Raw genomic sequence first — 17,405 nt, 5'->3', positions numbered from 1 at the left:
TTTGAACTACCCTCCCCCCAATTGTTTCATGCTGGCTGAAGACCTAGCTAGCCAGTAACTAGCTAACACCAGACACAGATGAAAGGGGACACATCTTTGTCATAGATGAATAGGGTAAACTTTTAATTAGATTTGACACCCTATGGATACATTTTGACATCAGTAGAGTAGCTATCTAGTTATATATAAGTACAAGGCGGTACTTATTTAAATTAGGTACGAGAATATCATTTTACCACTGCTGTATTAAAATGAGAGGGTTAAGGTGATGTTACCATATCCCCTTAATAATCCCGCCTCCTGAATTTGACAAGGGGGTGGGGTCCAGTGACTTTATGATCACTTTATCAATGTAGAAGCAAAAGTATTTTTCATACTTTGGTCATCATACTTTGATCTGGTTTCATCCAATTTCATGAAAAACATTATTTGGACTGTTCATAACCTTCTGTACAGTTCAATTCATTATCACATATCACAAAAGCAACATACAATTGTTACTTGATATACATTGTGAGCGATCGTACTCTGGAATATGAGTTGCCCCTTGGCGACGTTTCTTCCTCTGGAGTTCTCTGCAACACACTCATATGCACCAGCATCCTCCGGTCTGAAATATGGTATTTCCAGGACCCCATTGGAATGGTTGATTTTCATCTTGCCAGGGAGGGGATTCCCATCTGTTCTCCTCCATGTGATGGAAGGGACTGGGCTGGAGAGGTCAGGTAGTAAAGGTCACCACAGCCACATGCTTAATACTGACACTTAGTATTAAGACATTACCTGCCAGACATAGTTTCAGTGCCTAGTGAAAGTTTACACACCACTTGCAGTCTTCACATTTTGCTGCTTTACAGTCAAATCTAAAAAGGGATTACATTATAGGTTTTCCCTACATATCTATACAACCTACTCTACATTTTCAAAGTGAAAGAAAGATAGAACATTTTCCAAATGAATAATAATTAAAAAAATTGAAATGTCTTGATGTCTTCACAGCCCAGAGTTAATACTTGGTGGAGGCACCTTTGGCAGCTGTGAATCATTTGAAATAATATTCTACTTCCGCAACTCTTAGGGGAATATACTGCATGTCCATTGTTTTTGTAAAAATGGGCTCATGTTCAGTCCATTTGGTTGGGAATCATTGATAGGCAGCAATATTCAAATTGTGTCTCTGATTTTCAAGCAGATTTAACTCAGAGACGAGACCACTCAGAAACACTCAACACCTGATGCTCCCTGTCACCAGCAGGGACTGGGGAGTATGTTAGGATCAAAATAAATATGCTAGCAGCAAAGCCCTGGTCAAACTGTTGAGGAAGACCTGCCACAGTCTTTTGAAAACCTAAACCCTTGGATAGAGTTGTATATTTCTGTGGGACAATTACACAAATTGTAATGCCAAAAACACACCAGAGTGGCTTTCTAAGAGGTGTTGAGTGTTCCTGAATGGTCCAGTCACTGTCCTGACTTATATCTGCTTAAGAAATCACTGACAAGTTTCAAATATTGCTGTCCATCAATGATCCAACCAAAATTACTGCGCTTGAGCAATTTTGACAAGAACAATGGACAAGTTGTGCCAGGTTGGTAATCTTAATGATTCACAGCTGCAATGGCTGCCAAAGGTGTTTCCACCAAGAATTAAGTCCGGGGTGTGAAGAAATGCGCAATTCATTTTCATTCACTTTGAAAATGTGGAGCAGGTTGTGTAGATCAATAGGGAAAACAATCAATTTTTATATGTAATTTGAAGGCAGAAAAATGTGACGACTGTGCAAGGGGTGTGTATACTTTCCCTAACAACAGTATCTAACAGTGGTGTGTGCCATGGGATATCTGTGCCATCTCTGGCCATGACTAACAGAGTACATTCTCAGAATATTTCATTGCATATGCAGACTACGTGATGCTGCTACAGTGTTCTATATAATGATCCCAGTTAAGACCTACTTTCCTAAGGCGAAGCATTCCAGTTTCACTGATGATCCTTTGGTGACATGAAGACTTTCTGGGAACTGAACTTCGATCTTTGGCTCATACTCTGCCATTACAGCTGTGTGAGGTGAAAGAAAATCAAATTCATTCAAACCAAGTGAACATTGTGTTCTATAATTCTAATTAAATGCAAGACCTGTGGCACAGGACAGGATGGTAGAGGGCAAGCCTGCATGTTGATATGCTTTAGAGCAATACTTTGTTCAGGGGTTGTATGACTTTGGATAACATCTCTGCTCCAGCTCAAATCTTAAGTGGCACACACTGTATAATCAGCAGTATTGAGGTTGAGGTGAATCTCCCAGTGCAGCATGCATGCATGCATGTATGTATGTATGTATGTATGTATGTATGTATGTATGTATGTATGTATGTATGTATGTATGTATGTATGTATGTATGTATGTATGTATGTATGTATGTATGTATGTATGTATGTATGTATGTATGTATGTATGTATGTATGTATGTATGTATGTATGTATGTATGTATGTATGTATGTATGTATGTATGTATGTATGTATGTATGTATGTATGTATGTATGTATGTATGTATGCATGTATGCATGTATGTATGCATGTATGCATGTATGTATGCATGTATGTATGTATGTGTGTGTGTGGCTGCACTCTGCATATGTAAATGTTTAAACGTTTATTTTCATGCAGAGAGAGAGAGAGAGTTTCAGACCCACAGCTCTGTAGAGTGTGAATACTGCACAACCCAGTCCTGAGCAGCAGAAAAACAAACAGATGACTGATTTTATCTCCTTAGCTTTCACTCCCCGCAACGGCACAGGCGAGTTCAGCGTGCAGGATAAGCAGGAGCCAGTGGAGCATGCTTACCGTCCCTGCGCAGCTCCACGGGGGTGGGCGAGCTGTAAACGGTGGCGTTGGTCATCATGTTCCTCACCACACACGTGTAGTTCCCCACATCAGAGGCCTCCACTTTGGCGATGTACAGGTTGCCTGTCCTCTGGGAGATGAAGCGACGGGTATCCTGCAGCAGGAAACTTGGGCGTCCGTTGAAAACCCATGAGTATTTGATCTCTGCAGAGGAAGAGCAAAGACAGTAACCGCATAGGATAGTGGGTATTGACAAAGGAAGAGATACATGTTCCAATGACATTCCAAAATCTGCCAGTGTGGTGAAACTAAGAATAGACAAAAGATCAGGTTACATTTGTGTACCTGTACTGTAGCTATAAAAAAGGTGGAGACACAGTAGCTGAGTACAGTTTTCAAATTATAATATCAATGAAACATTGCATTTAGTGTGAGGTGCCAGATATTCCCATACCAGATATGTGCAAACAGTTAATAATTCAATAATGCATAATTCAAATTGTTATGCTTAACATGGCTGAACCTTGCCCTTTTCACATCTCTAAGAATCCCAGAGAGTAAGCAGAGATTTGGACACGCTATTGAATTACATGTTCAGTTAGCCTCACATATTAAGGGTCAGTATTAAGGGTCAGTGCCACAGGCTTGTGCAGATCAAACAGAGGAGCAAGTTCAAAAACAATATCGAGAGAGAGAGAAAAGAAAGACAGATGAGAGAGATGAACGAGAGAAAGAGAGATGACGAGACAGCGACCAAGTCAGAGGGAGAGACAGACAGACAGAGAGAGACAGAGACGGAGACAGAGCGAGAGAGTGCGAGACGAGGAGAGGGGGCATGTAGCAGCGGGATCTGAAGAAATTAATGTGAAATTAAGAGCTTGTTATTAGAGGTGTGGGGGACAGGGAGTGTAGGATGGACTGGGGTATTAAAGCCACTCTGTGATCAGAAACACATTACATCCTGCATTCAGTCTTTTGACTGGACAGTAAAACATACCATTGCTTCCTTCTGGGAAACAGTGAATTCAAATCATCAGTGGTTCTGCTTACGGGTTGTGGTCTCACAACAATAGATGACTCGCAGGCACATAATCTTATGTTCCTGGACAGAATTTAACTCTGAACATAGACCATTATAGACGACATAATACTGAACACAGACCGTTTTAGACCACATAACACTGATTGATCAAAGTTGCATCAAATTACATGTAATCTTTCTATGTATATAGGTAAATGTATTTCTGTACAAGCATTAACTTGCATTCATTTGGTTTGACAGTACTGCAACTTATGGCAGAAAACAAAAAAACATGTTTGCTTGGATGTTGTTAGGTTCTAATTCTCAGAGTGAAAACTCTACAGACATTATGAAAGATTAACCAAGTTTATTCTTCCCAGAGGATCAATACAGCTGCATTAGACAATGATATTTCACAAGAGCACTGATATTTAACCCTTCCTCCCAAGCAGATGCATCTCTGTTGCTAGACAGAACCTTAGTGATATCTGTTCTTCCTCACGTCATCTGACCTCTACCCCAAAGTGCTCAGTCCTCTTATCAATGCCTGCCACATGTGATGGCTTTCTCTGCACTCAACACTTAATTACATGGACTATATACCTTCCTCCTACAGATAACCATTAACTTCTGGTGTAGACCCTCTAAACCTAAGCACTCAATATTTCACCTGATAATTAACCCTATCCCAAGTTAAGGAGTAAGTACCCAGAATCCATCAATCTAAAATCCACAGCATTGTTTTCCAATTGAAGCATTGATTATTTTAGCAAACACTCTTATCGAAAGCAACTTACAGCAAGGAGTGAATACATTTCCATACTGGCCCACAGTGGGAATTGAACACAGAACCCTGGCATTGCAAGCACCATGCTCAACCAACTGAGCCACACGGGACTTCCTTTCAAATCCACCTGAAGACAGCAGCACTGTGTAACAAAATCCAATAAAATGTGTGACAATGGTCTATCTGGAAAAAAAAGCTTGAAAATGTCAAATAAAGAGATGAAGGCATTTTGGGAAAAGGAGGACAAATTGCAAAACGGTACAGTTCGAATCCCTTGTGGCCATTGATTCATTTAGAAACAGATTTGAGAGTCTGCTAATCAGCACCACACAGACACGGAGCAGACTCTGTGCCACGGGATAACGCCCCCCCTCCCCGGACCAGCCACCAGGAGCCTTTATTACCCACATATACCCAGGCTACACTGAAAAAACCTGCCGCTAGGAAGTGGAGCACCGGAGGCTTTACAGATGACAGCATGGTCGCGGCTCACATGGGGGAAAGTCAGCTTGAGGCCATGACGTGTGAGGGTATGAACTATGGATGTGAAGGTATGAGTTTGGGGAGCGTTCACCTAGAGGAGTGGTGCTGCTGCAGTCCAGTAGAAATGATAATAATAGCCAGTCCCACAGGAGAGGAAGAGAGAGGAAACAGGATATGAAAAGACTGAAAGACTAAGAGTAGTGAGAAGAAATAGTAGGCATGAGAACAAAAACATTTAACAGTGTCAGGGACAGATAGTGGGTATGACAGTAAGGAACAATAAGATGTGCAGGGCGTGACTGAGAGTGAAGCAGCATAGAGTCTGTGAGCTTTGAGGATACAAAGCATTATAGTACCTCCATTATGGGGTGGAGGGCCACACAGTAGCACCACTGCCTGGCCTTCTCTCACTGACACTGTGTTCCTGGGCTTTCTGCTGAAATTCTGTAGATCTGTGAGGAGGCAAAGACAAAAGGGCTTTTATTAGTTTCAGACTTCTATAGTACAACAGCCTCTATAGTGCAGTGATATTCTGGAGGACATTTTCATATTGAAGACCATTGTCCTCTCTATGCACTTTTATTATACCTCATCCACTTTAGTTCCCTGCTGAAACCAACAGAGACGTTTGAACAGGGAGAGGCGTAAATGCGTAAATACCTTCCTCTAAACTGGATTTACAGATCACTTTCACTTTTCATTAAATGCTGCTGCCTTATAAGGAAAAACAAACAGCACTAGGGACCACAAACCTTTGAAAATATCATCCAAATCCCAAGAGGGGACAGGCAAATATCACAAATAATAAAGTCATAACTCATCTCATCCAAGGCTTATCACCATTTAAATGAAAAGATCAAGTATGAACCCCCTATCTGCATGAATATAACAACCCCCTACCACCTGAGATTGGTTATAATTTCCCTAATGTAATGGGTTAGATTGGTTAATTAGCTAAGATTGGCAGTAAACCTGCATTGTAAAGTGAAACAATATAAATCAATGTTCTACTGACACATGAACAGCCAACCAGGTCTACCAATTAAAGATGGGACAACGATAAACAAGCAATCAGCAAGGAAGATCATCTCGGTGGACTTTTATAACTGGGTTACTCTTAGTATCATCTCCGGAGATGTGAATATGTTGATGGATTTTTAGGATAACTTTAGTCTAAAATGATCTATCTTTTCACAAGCTATAGAGGGAGTGAATTTCAACAGTGCATTTGAGTGAGAGGAAGAGAAAAGTAGCCTTCCGTTGTTGAAATGCTCCAGACGATGTGCTCCTCAGGGTGTAACATTAAGCCAGTGTTAAAACCAAGCTACGATTCAGACTTACACTAATCACTCATGGAGCTGCAGGCTTAGTGCATGTCAACATGGCAATTACCCCCAATAATGTCTCTTTTCAAATTACACCACAGAATGAGAGGAAAAACACTTTTTGTGTTCGTAACCTGAATGATTCGCTTATGCTGTACTCAGTTGTATGTCAAATCACAGCAAATCGCACCTTCATTCGATGAGAAACAGAATGTGTCTAATAAGGAGTAGTGGTCTAAATTTCCTTGAATTGTTGCTTGTATTAGATAGAGGACTAGATGTACTCACATGCAAACTGCACCTTGGCCTCCCTGCTGATGATGGTTCCAAAGGTATTGGTAGCGATACACTGGTAAACCCCCCCATGATGTGTTGCATGAGGGTTATTGATCAACAGGTTTCCTTCAACCAGGTTATAGTTCAAATCCATGTCAATCTCTCTCCCATCAACCTTCCATCTGTAGAGCAACACACACAAACACAATTATTCATCACTATCATGTTTCTATATAACTGATGGAGTTTAGAAAATGGAGACAATATACACCAAAAGGATAAAACAGTCTTCTCAGTTGAAGATAGAGGGGAAAAAGAGGAAAGGTATGAACAGTTAAAGGGACAAACACCTACTTATAATATGGGGCTGGGTTCCCCTTTGCTTTACAATTGATGAACACCTTGTTGTCCTCAAACCTCAAGGGGAAAATGCTGTCACTTGGTTCTTGACTGAAGATGGGTCCATGGCGAGGGTTTCTCTCTGAATGAAAGAGCACAACTGTTTTAGTTTTACCTTGCTGTTGACAACTATGCCTCAATGGTAAAAGCAATTCCCGAGGAGAATTACTGAGGCCAAATGATAAGTTGTATGAACCTAAACCCAATTATGTGCCAAATCGTTTCATTCAACATACAGTAGTCTTAGGCAACAAGAATAACCCACAGTGTTGACATGAGCGAGGACAAATACTACACTGACACAAGAGGCCAATTAACTGATTACATTCTCTACACCCTGTAGCTCTGCATGCATATTATGACTCTTCAGTTTACAGAACACACTGACATATCCTAGTGTTTTCCTTCTTTCCATTTGAATTCTAACCAACGTGCAGTCTGTTGTTGGCATAACCATGGCACGCATGGCAGCTCAGTCAGGTCTGTTGTTGGCATAACCACGGCACGCATGGCAGCTCAGTCAGGTCTGTTGTTTTGGTAAGCTGTAGCCAACACACCAATTCAACAGAGTAATTACCCCATGTTAATCTAATTAACTCCACGGAAATGTAGCTATCATTCCCACAATGGTTAAAGTCCCTTCCAACAGAACTAACAATCTTCACTATTCATTCAGTAGGCTAAAGTACCCTGGTGTAGAGACATACAGTTGACTAGAGTATCCTGGTACAGAGACATACAGTTGACTAGAGTATCCTGGTATAGAGACATACAGTTGACTAGAGTATCCTGGTACAGAGACATACAGTTGACTAGAGTATCCTGGTACAGAGACATACAGTTGACTAGAGTATCCTGGTATAGAGACATACAGTAGGCTACAGTATAGTGGTGTAGAGACATAAAGTTGGCTAGAGTATCATGGTACAGAGACATAGAGTTGACTAGAGTATCCTGGTATAGAGACATACAGTAGGCTACAGTATAGTGGTGTAGAGACATAAAGTTGGCTAGAGTATCATGGTACAGAGACATAGAGTTGACTAGAGTATCCTGGTATAGAGACATACAGTAGGCTACAGTATTGTGGTGTAGAGACATAAAGTTGGCTAGAGTATCATGGTACAGAGACATAGAGTTGACTAGAGTATCCTGGTATAGAGACATACAGTAGGCTACAGTATCGTGGTGTAGAGACATACAGCAGGCAACAGTATCCTGGTGTAGAGACATAAAGTAGGCTAGAGTATCCTGGTGTAGACATATACAGTAGGCTACAGTATCCCGGAGTAGAGACAAACAATAGCCTACAGTATCCTGGTGTAGAGACACAGTAGGCTACAGTATCGCGGTGTAGAGACATACAGTAGGCTACAGTATCAAGGTGTAGAGACAGACAGTAGGGTACACTATCCCGGTGTAGAGACATACAAACGCCTACAGTTTCCCGGTGTAGAGACATACAGTAGGCTACAGTATCCCGGTGTAGAGACATACAGTAGGCTACAGTATCCCGGTGTAGAGACATACAGTAGGCTACAGTATCCCGGTGTAGAGACATACAGTAGGCTACAGTATCCCGGTGTAGAGACATACAGTAGCCTACAGTATCCTGGTGTAGAGACATACAATAGGCTCCAGTATCCCGGTGTAGAGACATACAGTTGACTAGAGTATCCTGGTATAGAGACATACAGTTGACTAGAGTATCCTGGTACAGAGACATACAGTTGACTAGAGTATCCTGGTACAGAGACATACAGTTGACTAGAGTATCCTGGTATAGAGACATACAGTAGGCTACAGTATAGTGGTGTAGAGACATAAAGTTGGCTAGAGTATCATGGTACAGAGACATAGAGTTGACTAGAGTATCCTGGTATAGAGACATACAGTAGGCTACAGTATCGTGGTGTAGAGACATACAGCAGGCAACAGTATCCTGGTGTAGAGACATAAAGTAGGCTAGAGTATCCTGGTGTAGACATATACAGTAGGCTACAGTATCCCGGAGTAGAGACAAACAATAGCCTACAGTATCCTGGTGTAGAGACACAGTAGGCTACAGTATCGCGGTGTAGAGACATACAGTAGGCTACAGTATCAAGGTGTAGAGACAGACAGTAGGGTACACTATCCCGGTGTAGAGACATACAAACGCCTACAGTTTCCCGGTGTAGAGACATACAGTAGGCTACAGTATCCCGGTGTAGAGACATACAGTAGCCTACAGTATCCCGGTGTAGAGACATACAGTAGCCTACAGTATCCCGGTGTAGAGACATACAGTAGCCTACAGTATCCCGGTGTAGAGACATACAGTAGCCTACAGTAGCCCGGTGTAGAGACATACAAACGCCTACAGTATCCCGGTGTAGAGACATACAGTAGCCTACAGTATCCCGGTGTAGACACACACAGTAGGCTACAGTATCCCGGTATAAGACATACAGTAGCCTACATTATCCTGGTGGAGAGACACACAGTAGGCTACAGTATCCTGGTGTAGACACACACAGTAGGCTACAGTATCCTGGTGTAGACACACACAGTAGGCTACAGTATCCTGGTGTAGACACACACAGTAGGCTACAGTATCCTGGTGTAGACACACACAGTAGACTACAGTATCCTGGTGTAGACACACAGTAGGCTACAGTATCCTGGTATAGCGACATACAGTAGCCTACAGTATCCTGGTGTAGAGACATACAGTAGCCTACAGTATCCTGGTGTAGAGACAAACAGTAGCCTACAGTATCCCGATGTAGAGACATACAGTAGGCTACAGTATCCCGGTGTAGAGGCAGACAGTAGGCTATAGTATCCCGGTGTAGAGACATACAGTAGGCTACAGTAAGCTGGTGTAGAGACATACAGTCGGCTACAGTATCCTGGTGTAGAGACAGACAGTAGGCTATAGTATCCCGGTGTAGAGACATACAGTAGGCTACAGTAACCTGGTGTAGAGACATACAATAGGCTACAGTATCCTGGTGTAGAGACAGACAGTAGGCTATAGTATCCCGGTGTAGAGACATACAGTAGGCTATAGTATCGCGGTGTAGAGACATACAGTAGGCTACAGTATCCTGGTGTAGAGACATACAGTAGGCTACAGTATCCTGGTGTAGAAACACACAGTCGGCTACAGTATTCTGGTGTAGAGACATACAGTAGCCTACAGTATTCTGGTGTAGAGACATACAGTAGCCTGCAGTATCCTGGTGTAGAAACACACAGTAGCCTGTAGTATCCTGGTGTAGAAACACACAGTAGGCTACAGTATTCTGGTGTAGAAACATACAGTAGGCTACAGTACCCTGATGTAGAGACATACAGTAGGCTACAGTATCCTGGTATAGCAACATACAGTAGTAGGCTACAGTATCCTGATTTAGAGACATACAGTAGGCTACAGGATCCTGATGTAGAGACATACAGTAGGCTACAGTATCCTGGTGTACAGTATCCTTGTGTAGAGACATACAGTAGGCTACAGTATCCTGGTGTAGAGACATACAGTAGGCTACAGTATCCTGGTGTTGACATACAGTATGGTAGAGTATCCATGGTGTTGAGACATATAGTAGGGTACAGTATTCTGGTGTTGAGACATACAGTAGGGTACACTATCCTGGTGTTGAGACATACAGTAGGGTACACTATCCTGGTGTTGAGACATACAGTAGGGTACACTATCCTGGTGTTGAGACATACAGTAGGGTACACTATCCTGGTGTTGAGACAAAGTAGGGTACACTATCCTGGTGTTGAGACATACAGTAGGGTACACTATCCTGGTGTTGAGACAAAGTAGGGTACACTATCCTGGTGTTGAGACATACAGTAGGGTACAGTATCCTGGTGTTGAGACATACAGTAGGGTACACTATCCTGGTGTTGAGATATACAGTAGGGTACACTATCCTGGTGTTGAGACAAAGTAGGGTACACTATCCTGGTGTTGAGACAAAGTAGGGTACACTATCCTGGTGTTGAGACAAAGTAGGGTACACTATCCTGGTGTTGAGACATACAGTAGGGTACAGTATCCTGGTATTGAGACATACAGTAGGGTACACTATCCTGGTGTTGAGACATACAGTAGGGTACACTATCCTGGTGTTGAGACAAAGTAGGGTACACTATCCTGGTGTTGAGACATACAGTAGGGTACACTATCCTGGTGTTGAGACATACAGTAGGGTACACTATCCTGGTGTTGAGATATACAGTAGGGTACACTATCCTGGTGTTGAGACATACAGTAGGGTACACTATCCTGGTGTTGAGACATACAGTAGGGTACACTATCCTGGTGTTGAGACATACAGTAGGGTACACTATCCTGGTGTTGAGACATACAGTAGGGTACACTATCCTGGTGTTGAGACAAAGTAGGGTACACTATCCTGGTGTTGAGACATAAAGTAGGGTACAGTATCCTGGTGTTGAGACATACAGTAGGGTACACTATCCTGGTGTTGAGACATACAGTAGGGTATACTATCCTGGTGATGAGACAAAGTAGGGTACACTATCCTGGTGTTGAGACATACAGTAGGGTACACTATCCTGGTGTTGAGACAAAGTAGGGTACACTATCCTGGTGTTGAGACATACAGTAGGGTACAGTATCCTGGTATTGAGACATAGAGTAGGGTACACTATCCTGGGGTTGAGACATAGAGTAGGGTACACTATCCTGGTGTTGAGACATACAGTAGGGTACACTATCCTGGTGTTGAGTCATACAGTAGGGTACACTATCCTGGTGTTGAGACATACAGTAGGGTACACTATCCTGGTGTTGAGATATACAGTAGGGAACACTATCCTGGTGTTGAGATATACAGTAGGGAACACTACCCTGGTGTTGAGACATACAGTAGGGTACACTATCCTGGTGTTTAGTCATACAGTAGGGTACACTATCCTGGTGTTGAGATATACAGTAGGGTACACTATCCTGGTGTTGAGACATACAGTAGGGTACACTATCCTGGTGTTGAGATATACAGTAGGGTACACTATCCTGGTGTTGAGATATACAGTAGGGTACACTATCCTGGTGTTGAGTCATACAGTAGGGTACACTATCCTGGTGTTGAGTCATACAGTAGGGTACACTATCCTGGTGTTGAGTCATACAGTAGGGTACACTATCCTGGTGTTGAGTCATACAGTAGGGTACACTATCCTGGTGTTGAGTCATACAGTAGGATACACTATCCTGGTGTTGGAGTCATACAGTAGGGTACACTATCCTGGTGTTGAGTCATACAGTAGGGTACACTATCCTGGTGTTGAGTCATATAGTAGGGTACACTATCCTGGTGTTGAGATATACAGTAGGGTACACTATCCTGGTGTTGAGTCATACAGTAGGATACACTATCCTGGTGTTGAGTCATACAGTAGGGTACACTATCCTGGTGTTGAGATATACAGTAGGGTACACTATCCTGGTGTTGAGACAAAGTAGGGTACACTATCCTGGTGTTGAAATATACAGTAGGGTACACTATCCTGGTGTTGAGATATACAGTAGGGTACACTATCCTGGTGTTGAGATATTCAGTAGGGTACACTATCCTGGTGGCTTTTCACAGCTACAGTCACATTTTCTTATGTCCCCTTTGAAAATCACCTGTTTTTTTAATTTTTATTTCATATGGTCTCTAACCTTGACGACTAGGACAAAGAGAAGTAGTCCCTCCCGCATCATCACCCTAATGAGAGTTTGGGGGAGAAGCATCGCCTAAGGTGAAGGCCTCCTTTTTTTTACCAGCCTCGAAGGGAGGCGCTTCATTTCCCGATGTGCTTTAAATGAAATAAATTAATGAACCTTTTATAGCTGGGCTATTCGACCTGGGAAAAGCTTCATGTAAGTTTGAGAGAAGTCACCCTGGCTTGCAGTCACCCTCCTCAAACTAACCATGCACACTAAATATAAATTATACATGCATGTATGTAAATGCAAGCTCAATGATGCGGAAAATACATAAACTTTGACTTCTTCACATTCCGTCACCCCCTCCTCCTCATTCCGTCACCCCCTCCTCCTCATTTCGTCACCCCCTCCTCCTCATTCCGTCACCCCCTCCTCCTCATTCCGTTACCCCCTCCTCCTCATTCCGTTACCCCCTCCTCCTCATTCTGTCATCCCCTCCTCCTCATTCCGTCATCCCCTCCTCCTCATTCCGTTACCCCCTCCTCCTCATTCCGTCATCCCCTCCTTCTCATTCCGTTACCCCCTCCTCCTCATTCCGTCATCCCCTCCTCCTCATTCCATCATCCCCTCCACCTCATTCCGTCACCCCTCCTCCTCATTCCGTCACCCCCTCCTCCTCATTCCGTCACCCCCTCCTCCTCATTCCGTCACCCCCTCCTCCTCATTCCGTTACCCCCTCCTCCTCATTCCGTCACCCCCTCCTCCTCATTCCGTCACCCCCTCCTCCTCATTCCGTCACCCCCTCCTCCTCATTCCGTCACCCCCTCCTCCTCATTCCGCGGTCCCCACCTCCTCATTCCGTCACCCCCACCTCCTCATTCTGTCACCCCCACCTCCTCATTCTCTGTTTCCCTTTCCAGGCTGCCTAGATCCACAGTTGTCCCTGAGAAAGTGCTGACTTAAGACAAAATGCTAAATAAATGGAGATGGAAGAATAGGAAACAACACAATGACCACCTGCTCCATACACTATATAAATGTAAATACGTTTGTCTGAAGACTTGTAAACATTCGGCTTGACTTCCATTTATATCTGTCAGAAATGCCTGTCAACTTCAAACGCCTCCTATTTCTGTAGATAGTTCATAATACGCTAACAGTATTATGACATAACTGTGTGGGAGATACTCGGCTCTAATGAAACTCCAGAGCTCTGCCTTTACCAGGTCACTCAGGTGTATGGAATAGGAATTCAGGTTAGCAATTGGGACCTTACAGTTAGTTGTGTGTTGAGTGTTTTGGAAGAGGGCGAGATATAGAAGGATAAGGACGTGTTAATCCCATTGTACAAGGAGATACAGTACCAGTAAACAGTGAGACATATGACATGAAGAATGAGAAATACAACATAGATTAGCAGCATTGAAACCATTGTGAGTTAATCACAAACTCTACAACTTTCACTTCGAGTTTGACACATGATAAAAAGAAACGGTATAATCTTTTCAAATTATATCATAAAAAAGACTGGTGGAGTTGTCACATATGCAGCTAACAAAAATATATGGAAATATCTGCTCTATCCAAAATTACAACTAACTAATTGCAGCATTACCGCAAAAAATGGAAGGTGCAAGCGGAAGGAGGAGAAAGTAAGGAACTTGTCTGTCGGCCGTGTATTAAAGGCCAAAATTGATTAAAGAAAATTGTGATAAATAAAAAAAATATACCAGTTTGATTTAAGGACAAAAAAATTGACAGCTGTGCCATACAGATTGCATAACAGTTGGGAAGAGATTTTTGATGCACCGATTCCATGGCACATGGTTCATGAACTGACACCTAAAGCAACGCCGGATTCAAAATTCAGTTTTTCAATTTAAATTATGCAAAAATCTTGCAACCAATAGAATGTTATATACAGTGCCTTGCGAAAGTATTCGGCCCCCTTGAACTTTGCGACCTTTTGCCACATTTCAGGCTTCAAACATAAAGATATAAAACTGTATTTTTTTTGTGAAGAATCAACAACAAGTGGGACACAATCATGAAGTGGAACGACATTTATTAGATATTTCAAACTTTTTTAACAAATCAAAAACTGAAAAATTGGGTGTGCAAAATTATTCAGCCCCTTTACTTCCAGTGCAGCAAACTCTCTCCAGAAGTTCAGTGAGGATCTCTGAATGATCCAATGTTGACCTAAATGACTAATGATGATAAATACAATCCACCTGTGTGTAATCAAGTCTTCGTATAAATGCACCTGCACTGTGATAGTCTCAGAGGTCCGTTAAACGCGCAGAGAGCATCATGAAGAACGAGGAACACACCAGGCAGGTCCAAGATACTGTTGTGAAGAAGTTTAAAGCCGGATTTGGATACAAAAAGATTTCCCAAGCTTTAAACATCCCAAGGAGCACTGTGCAAACGATAATATTGAAATGGAGGAGTATCAGACCACTGCAAATCTACCAAGACCTGGCCGTCCCTCTAAACATTCAGCTCATTCAAGGAGAAGACTGATCAGAGATGCAGCCAAGAGGCCCATGATCACTCTGGATGAACTGCAGAGATCTACAGCTGAGGTGGGAGACTCTGTCCATAGGACAACAATCAGTCGTATATTGCACAAATCTGGCCTTTATGGAAGAGTGGCAAGAAGAAAGCCATTTCTTAAAGATATCTATAAAAAGTGTCGTTTAAAGTTTGCCACAAGCCACCTGGGAGACACACCAAACATGTGGAAGAAGGTGCTCTGGTCAGATGAAACCAAAATTGAACTTTTTGGCAACAATGCAAAACGTTATGTTTGGCGTAAAAGCAACACAGCCCATAACCCTGAACACACCATCCCCACTGTCAAACATGGTGGTGGCAGCATCATGGTTTGGGCCTGCTTTTCTTCAGCAGGGACAGGGAAGATGGTTAAAATTGATGGGAAGATGGATGGAGCCAAATACAAGACCATTCTGGAAGAAAACCTGATGGAGTCTGCAAAAGACCTGAGACTGGGACGGAGATTTGTCTTCCAACAAGACAATGATCCAAAACATAAAGCAAAATCTACAATGGAATGGTTCAAAAATAAACATATCCAGGTGTTAGAATGGCCAAGTCAAAGTCCAGACCTGAATCCAATTGAGAATCTGTGGAAAGAACTGAAAACTGCTGTTCACAAATGCTCTCCATCCAACCTCACTGACCTCGAGCTGTTTTGCAAGGAGGAATGGGAAAACATTTCAGTCTCTCGATGTGCAAAACTGATAGAGACATACCCCAAGCGACTTACAGCTGTAATCGCAGCAAAAGGTGGCGCTACAAAGTATTAACTTAAGGGGGCTGAATAATTTTGCACGCCCAATTTTTCAGTTTTTGATTTGTTAAACAAGTTTGAAATATCCAATAAATGTCGTTCCACTTCATGATTGTGTCCCACTTGTTGTTGATTCTTCACAAAAAAATACAGTTTTATATCTTTATGTTTGAAGCCTGAAATGTGGCAAAAGGTCGCAAAGTTCAAGGGGGCCGAATACTTTTGCAAGGCACTGTATATGGAGGCAACAACCATCCCAGCTTTGCAGATTTTTCTGCGAAGAGACAGAATCATTAGATCATTTGTTTCTGTACTGTCCATAACTAGCTTGTTTTTGGTCGCAGGTTCAGGAATGGCTGAAGAATTTACCTTGAGCTAACTCTGCAAATAGCATTACTGAGTGATTTAAAAAGTCAGTCAATCGATCAATTATATAACAATACTATTAGCAGAAATGTTTATCTTTAATTTACAATCTGTAGAAACTTTGAGAATAGAAAGGTTGTAATTATTCACCTACCTCCTCATGCCTTTTGCACACAATGTATATAGACGCTTTTTTTCTTCTTTTTTTTCTACTGTGTTATTGACTTGTTAATTGTTTACTCCATGTGTAACTCTGTGTTGTTGTCTGTTCACACTGCTATGCTTTATCTTGGCCATGAGAATGTAAATGAGAACTTGTTCTCAACTAGCCTACCTGGTTAAATAAAGGTAAAAAAAATGGAAAAAAAGAACATAAAAATATATATATACACATACATACATCCACACACAATAATAATACCAGTGGTAAATCTCTAACAGCATGCATCCTGGGTGAGAATGGCATGATACTTTTTGAAGAGATAAGGAAAGGATCACACAGACATGCAAGAGATGAGTGTGCAGATCAGGTGTGGTATCAACGGCGACTTGGGGGCCATCTTACCAGCAAGGCAGACTTTGAGTGACAGAAGGATTAACAGTTCCCATGGCAACAACATCTTCAATTTCCAAGGTCAAAGATTTTCTTTTCTCCCATCCAATTGCCAGTGAGAGTAGAATATTTCCTGTGTAAACTCTGCTCCTTTTAGCTGTGGAAGGAGAAAAGATGAAATGGGCAATGCGGCAACAATCCTTTTGCAATATACACTGAGCCTGTTGAAAAACGCAACTGGAACTTGAGGAAAATCAGTGAGCCATTAACAATTCATTCATCTAATAAGCAGAGCCAAGACCCTGTGCCTGAGGGGCAGCTAGCAGCTTATCCATGGGAGATGATATTTGGTGT

At 42.3% G+C, this 17,405-nt stretch overlaps 1 protein-coding gene across 1 annotated transcript in view; it reads right to left on the bottom strand.

Annotated features, from left to right (window-relative positions):
- LOC135527872 (contactin-4-like) overlaps positions 1-17,118 on the bottom strand; it is a 41,843-nt gene extending 24,725 nt beyond the window's left edge. The window contains exons 1-7 of the mRNA XM_064956502.1: positions 17,064-17,118; positions 7,095-7,221; positions 6,753-6,922; positions 5,496-5,591; positions 2,849-3,052; positions 1,957-2,059; positions 528-712 (exon numbers count right to left, since the gene is read on the bottom strand). Of these exons, the coding sequence (XP_064812574.1) occupies positions 528-712; positions 1,957-2,059; positions 2,849-3,052; positions 5,496-5,591; positions 6,753-6,922; positions 7,095-7,221; positions 17,064-17,118 (940 nt within the window). The remainder of the gene's footprint in view (positions 1-527; positions 713-1,956; positions 2,060-2,848; positions 3,053-5,495; positions 5,592-6,752; positions 6,923-7,094; positions 7,222-17,063) is intronic.
- Positions 17,119-17,405: the final 287 nt, after the last annotated feature.

Source organism: Oncorhynchus masou, chromosome 5, assembly GCF_036934945.1.
Source record: "Oncorhynchus masou masou isolate Uvic2021 chromosome 5, UVic_Omas_1.1, whole genome shotgun sequence".
Taxonomy (NCBI): domain Eukaryota; kingdom Metazoa; phylum Chordata; class Actinopteri; order Salmoniformes; family Salmonidae; genus Oncorhynchus; species Oncorhynchus masou.
Note: the sequence above shows the minus strand (reverse complement) of the source record. Positions and strands in the feature narration are given on the sequence as shown.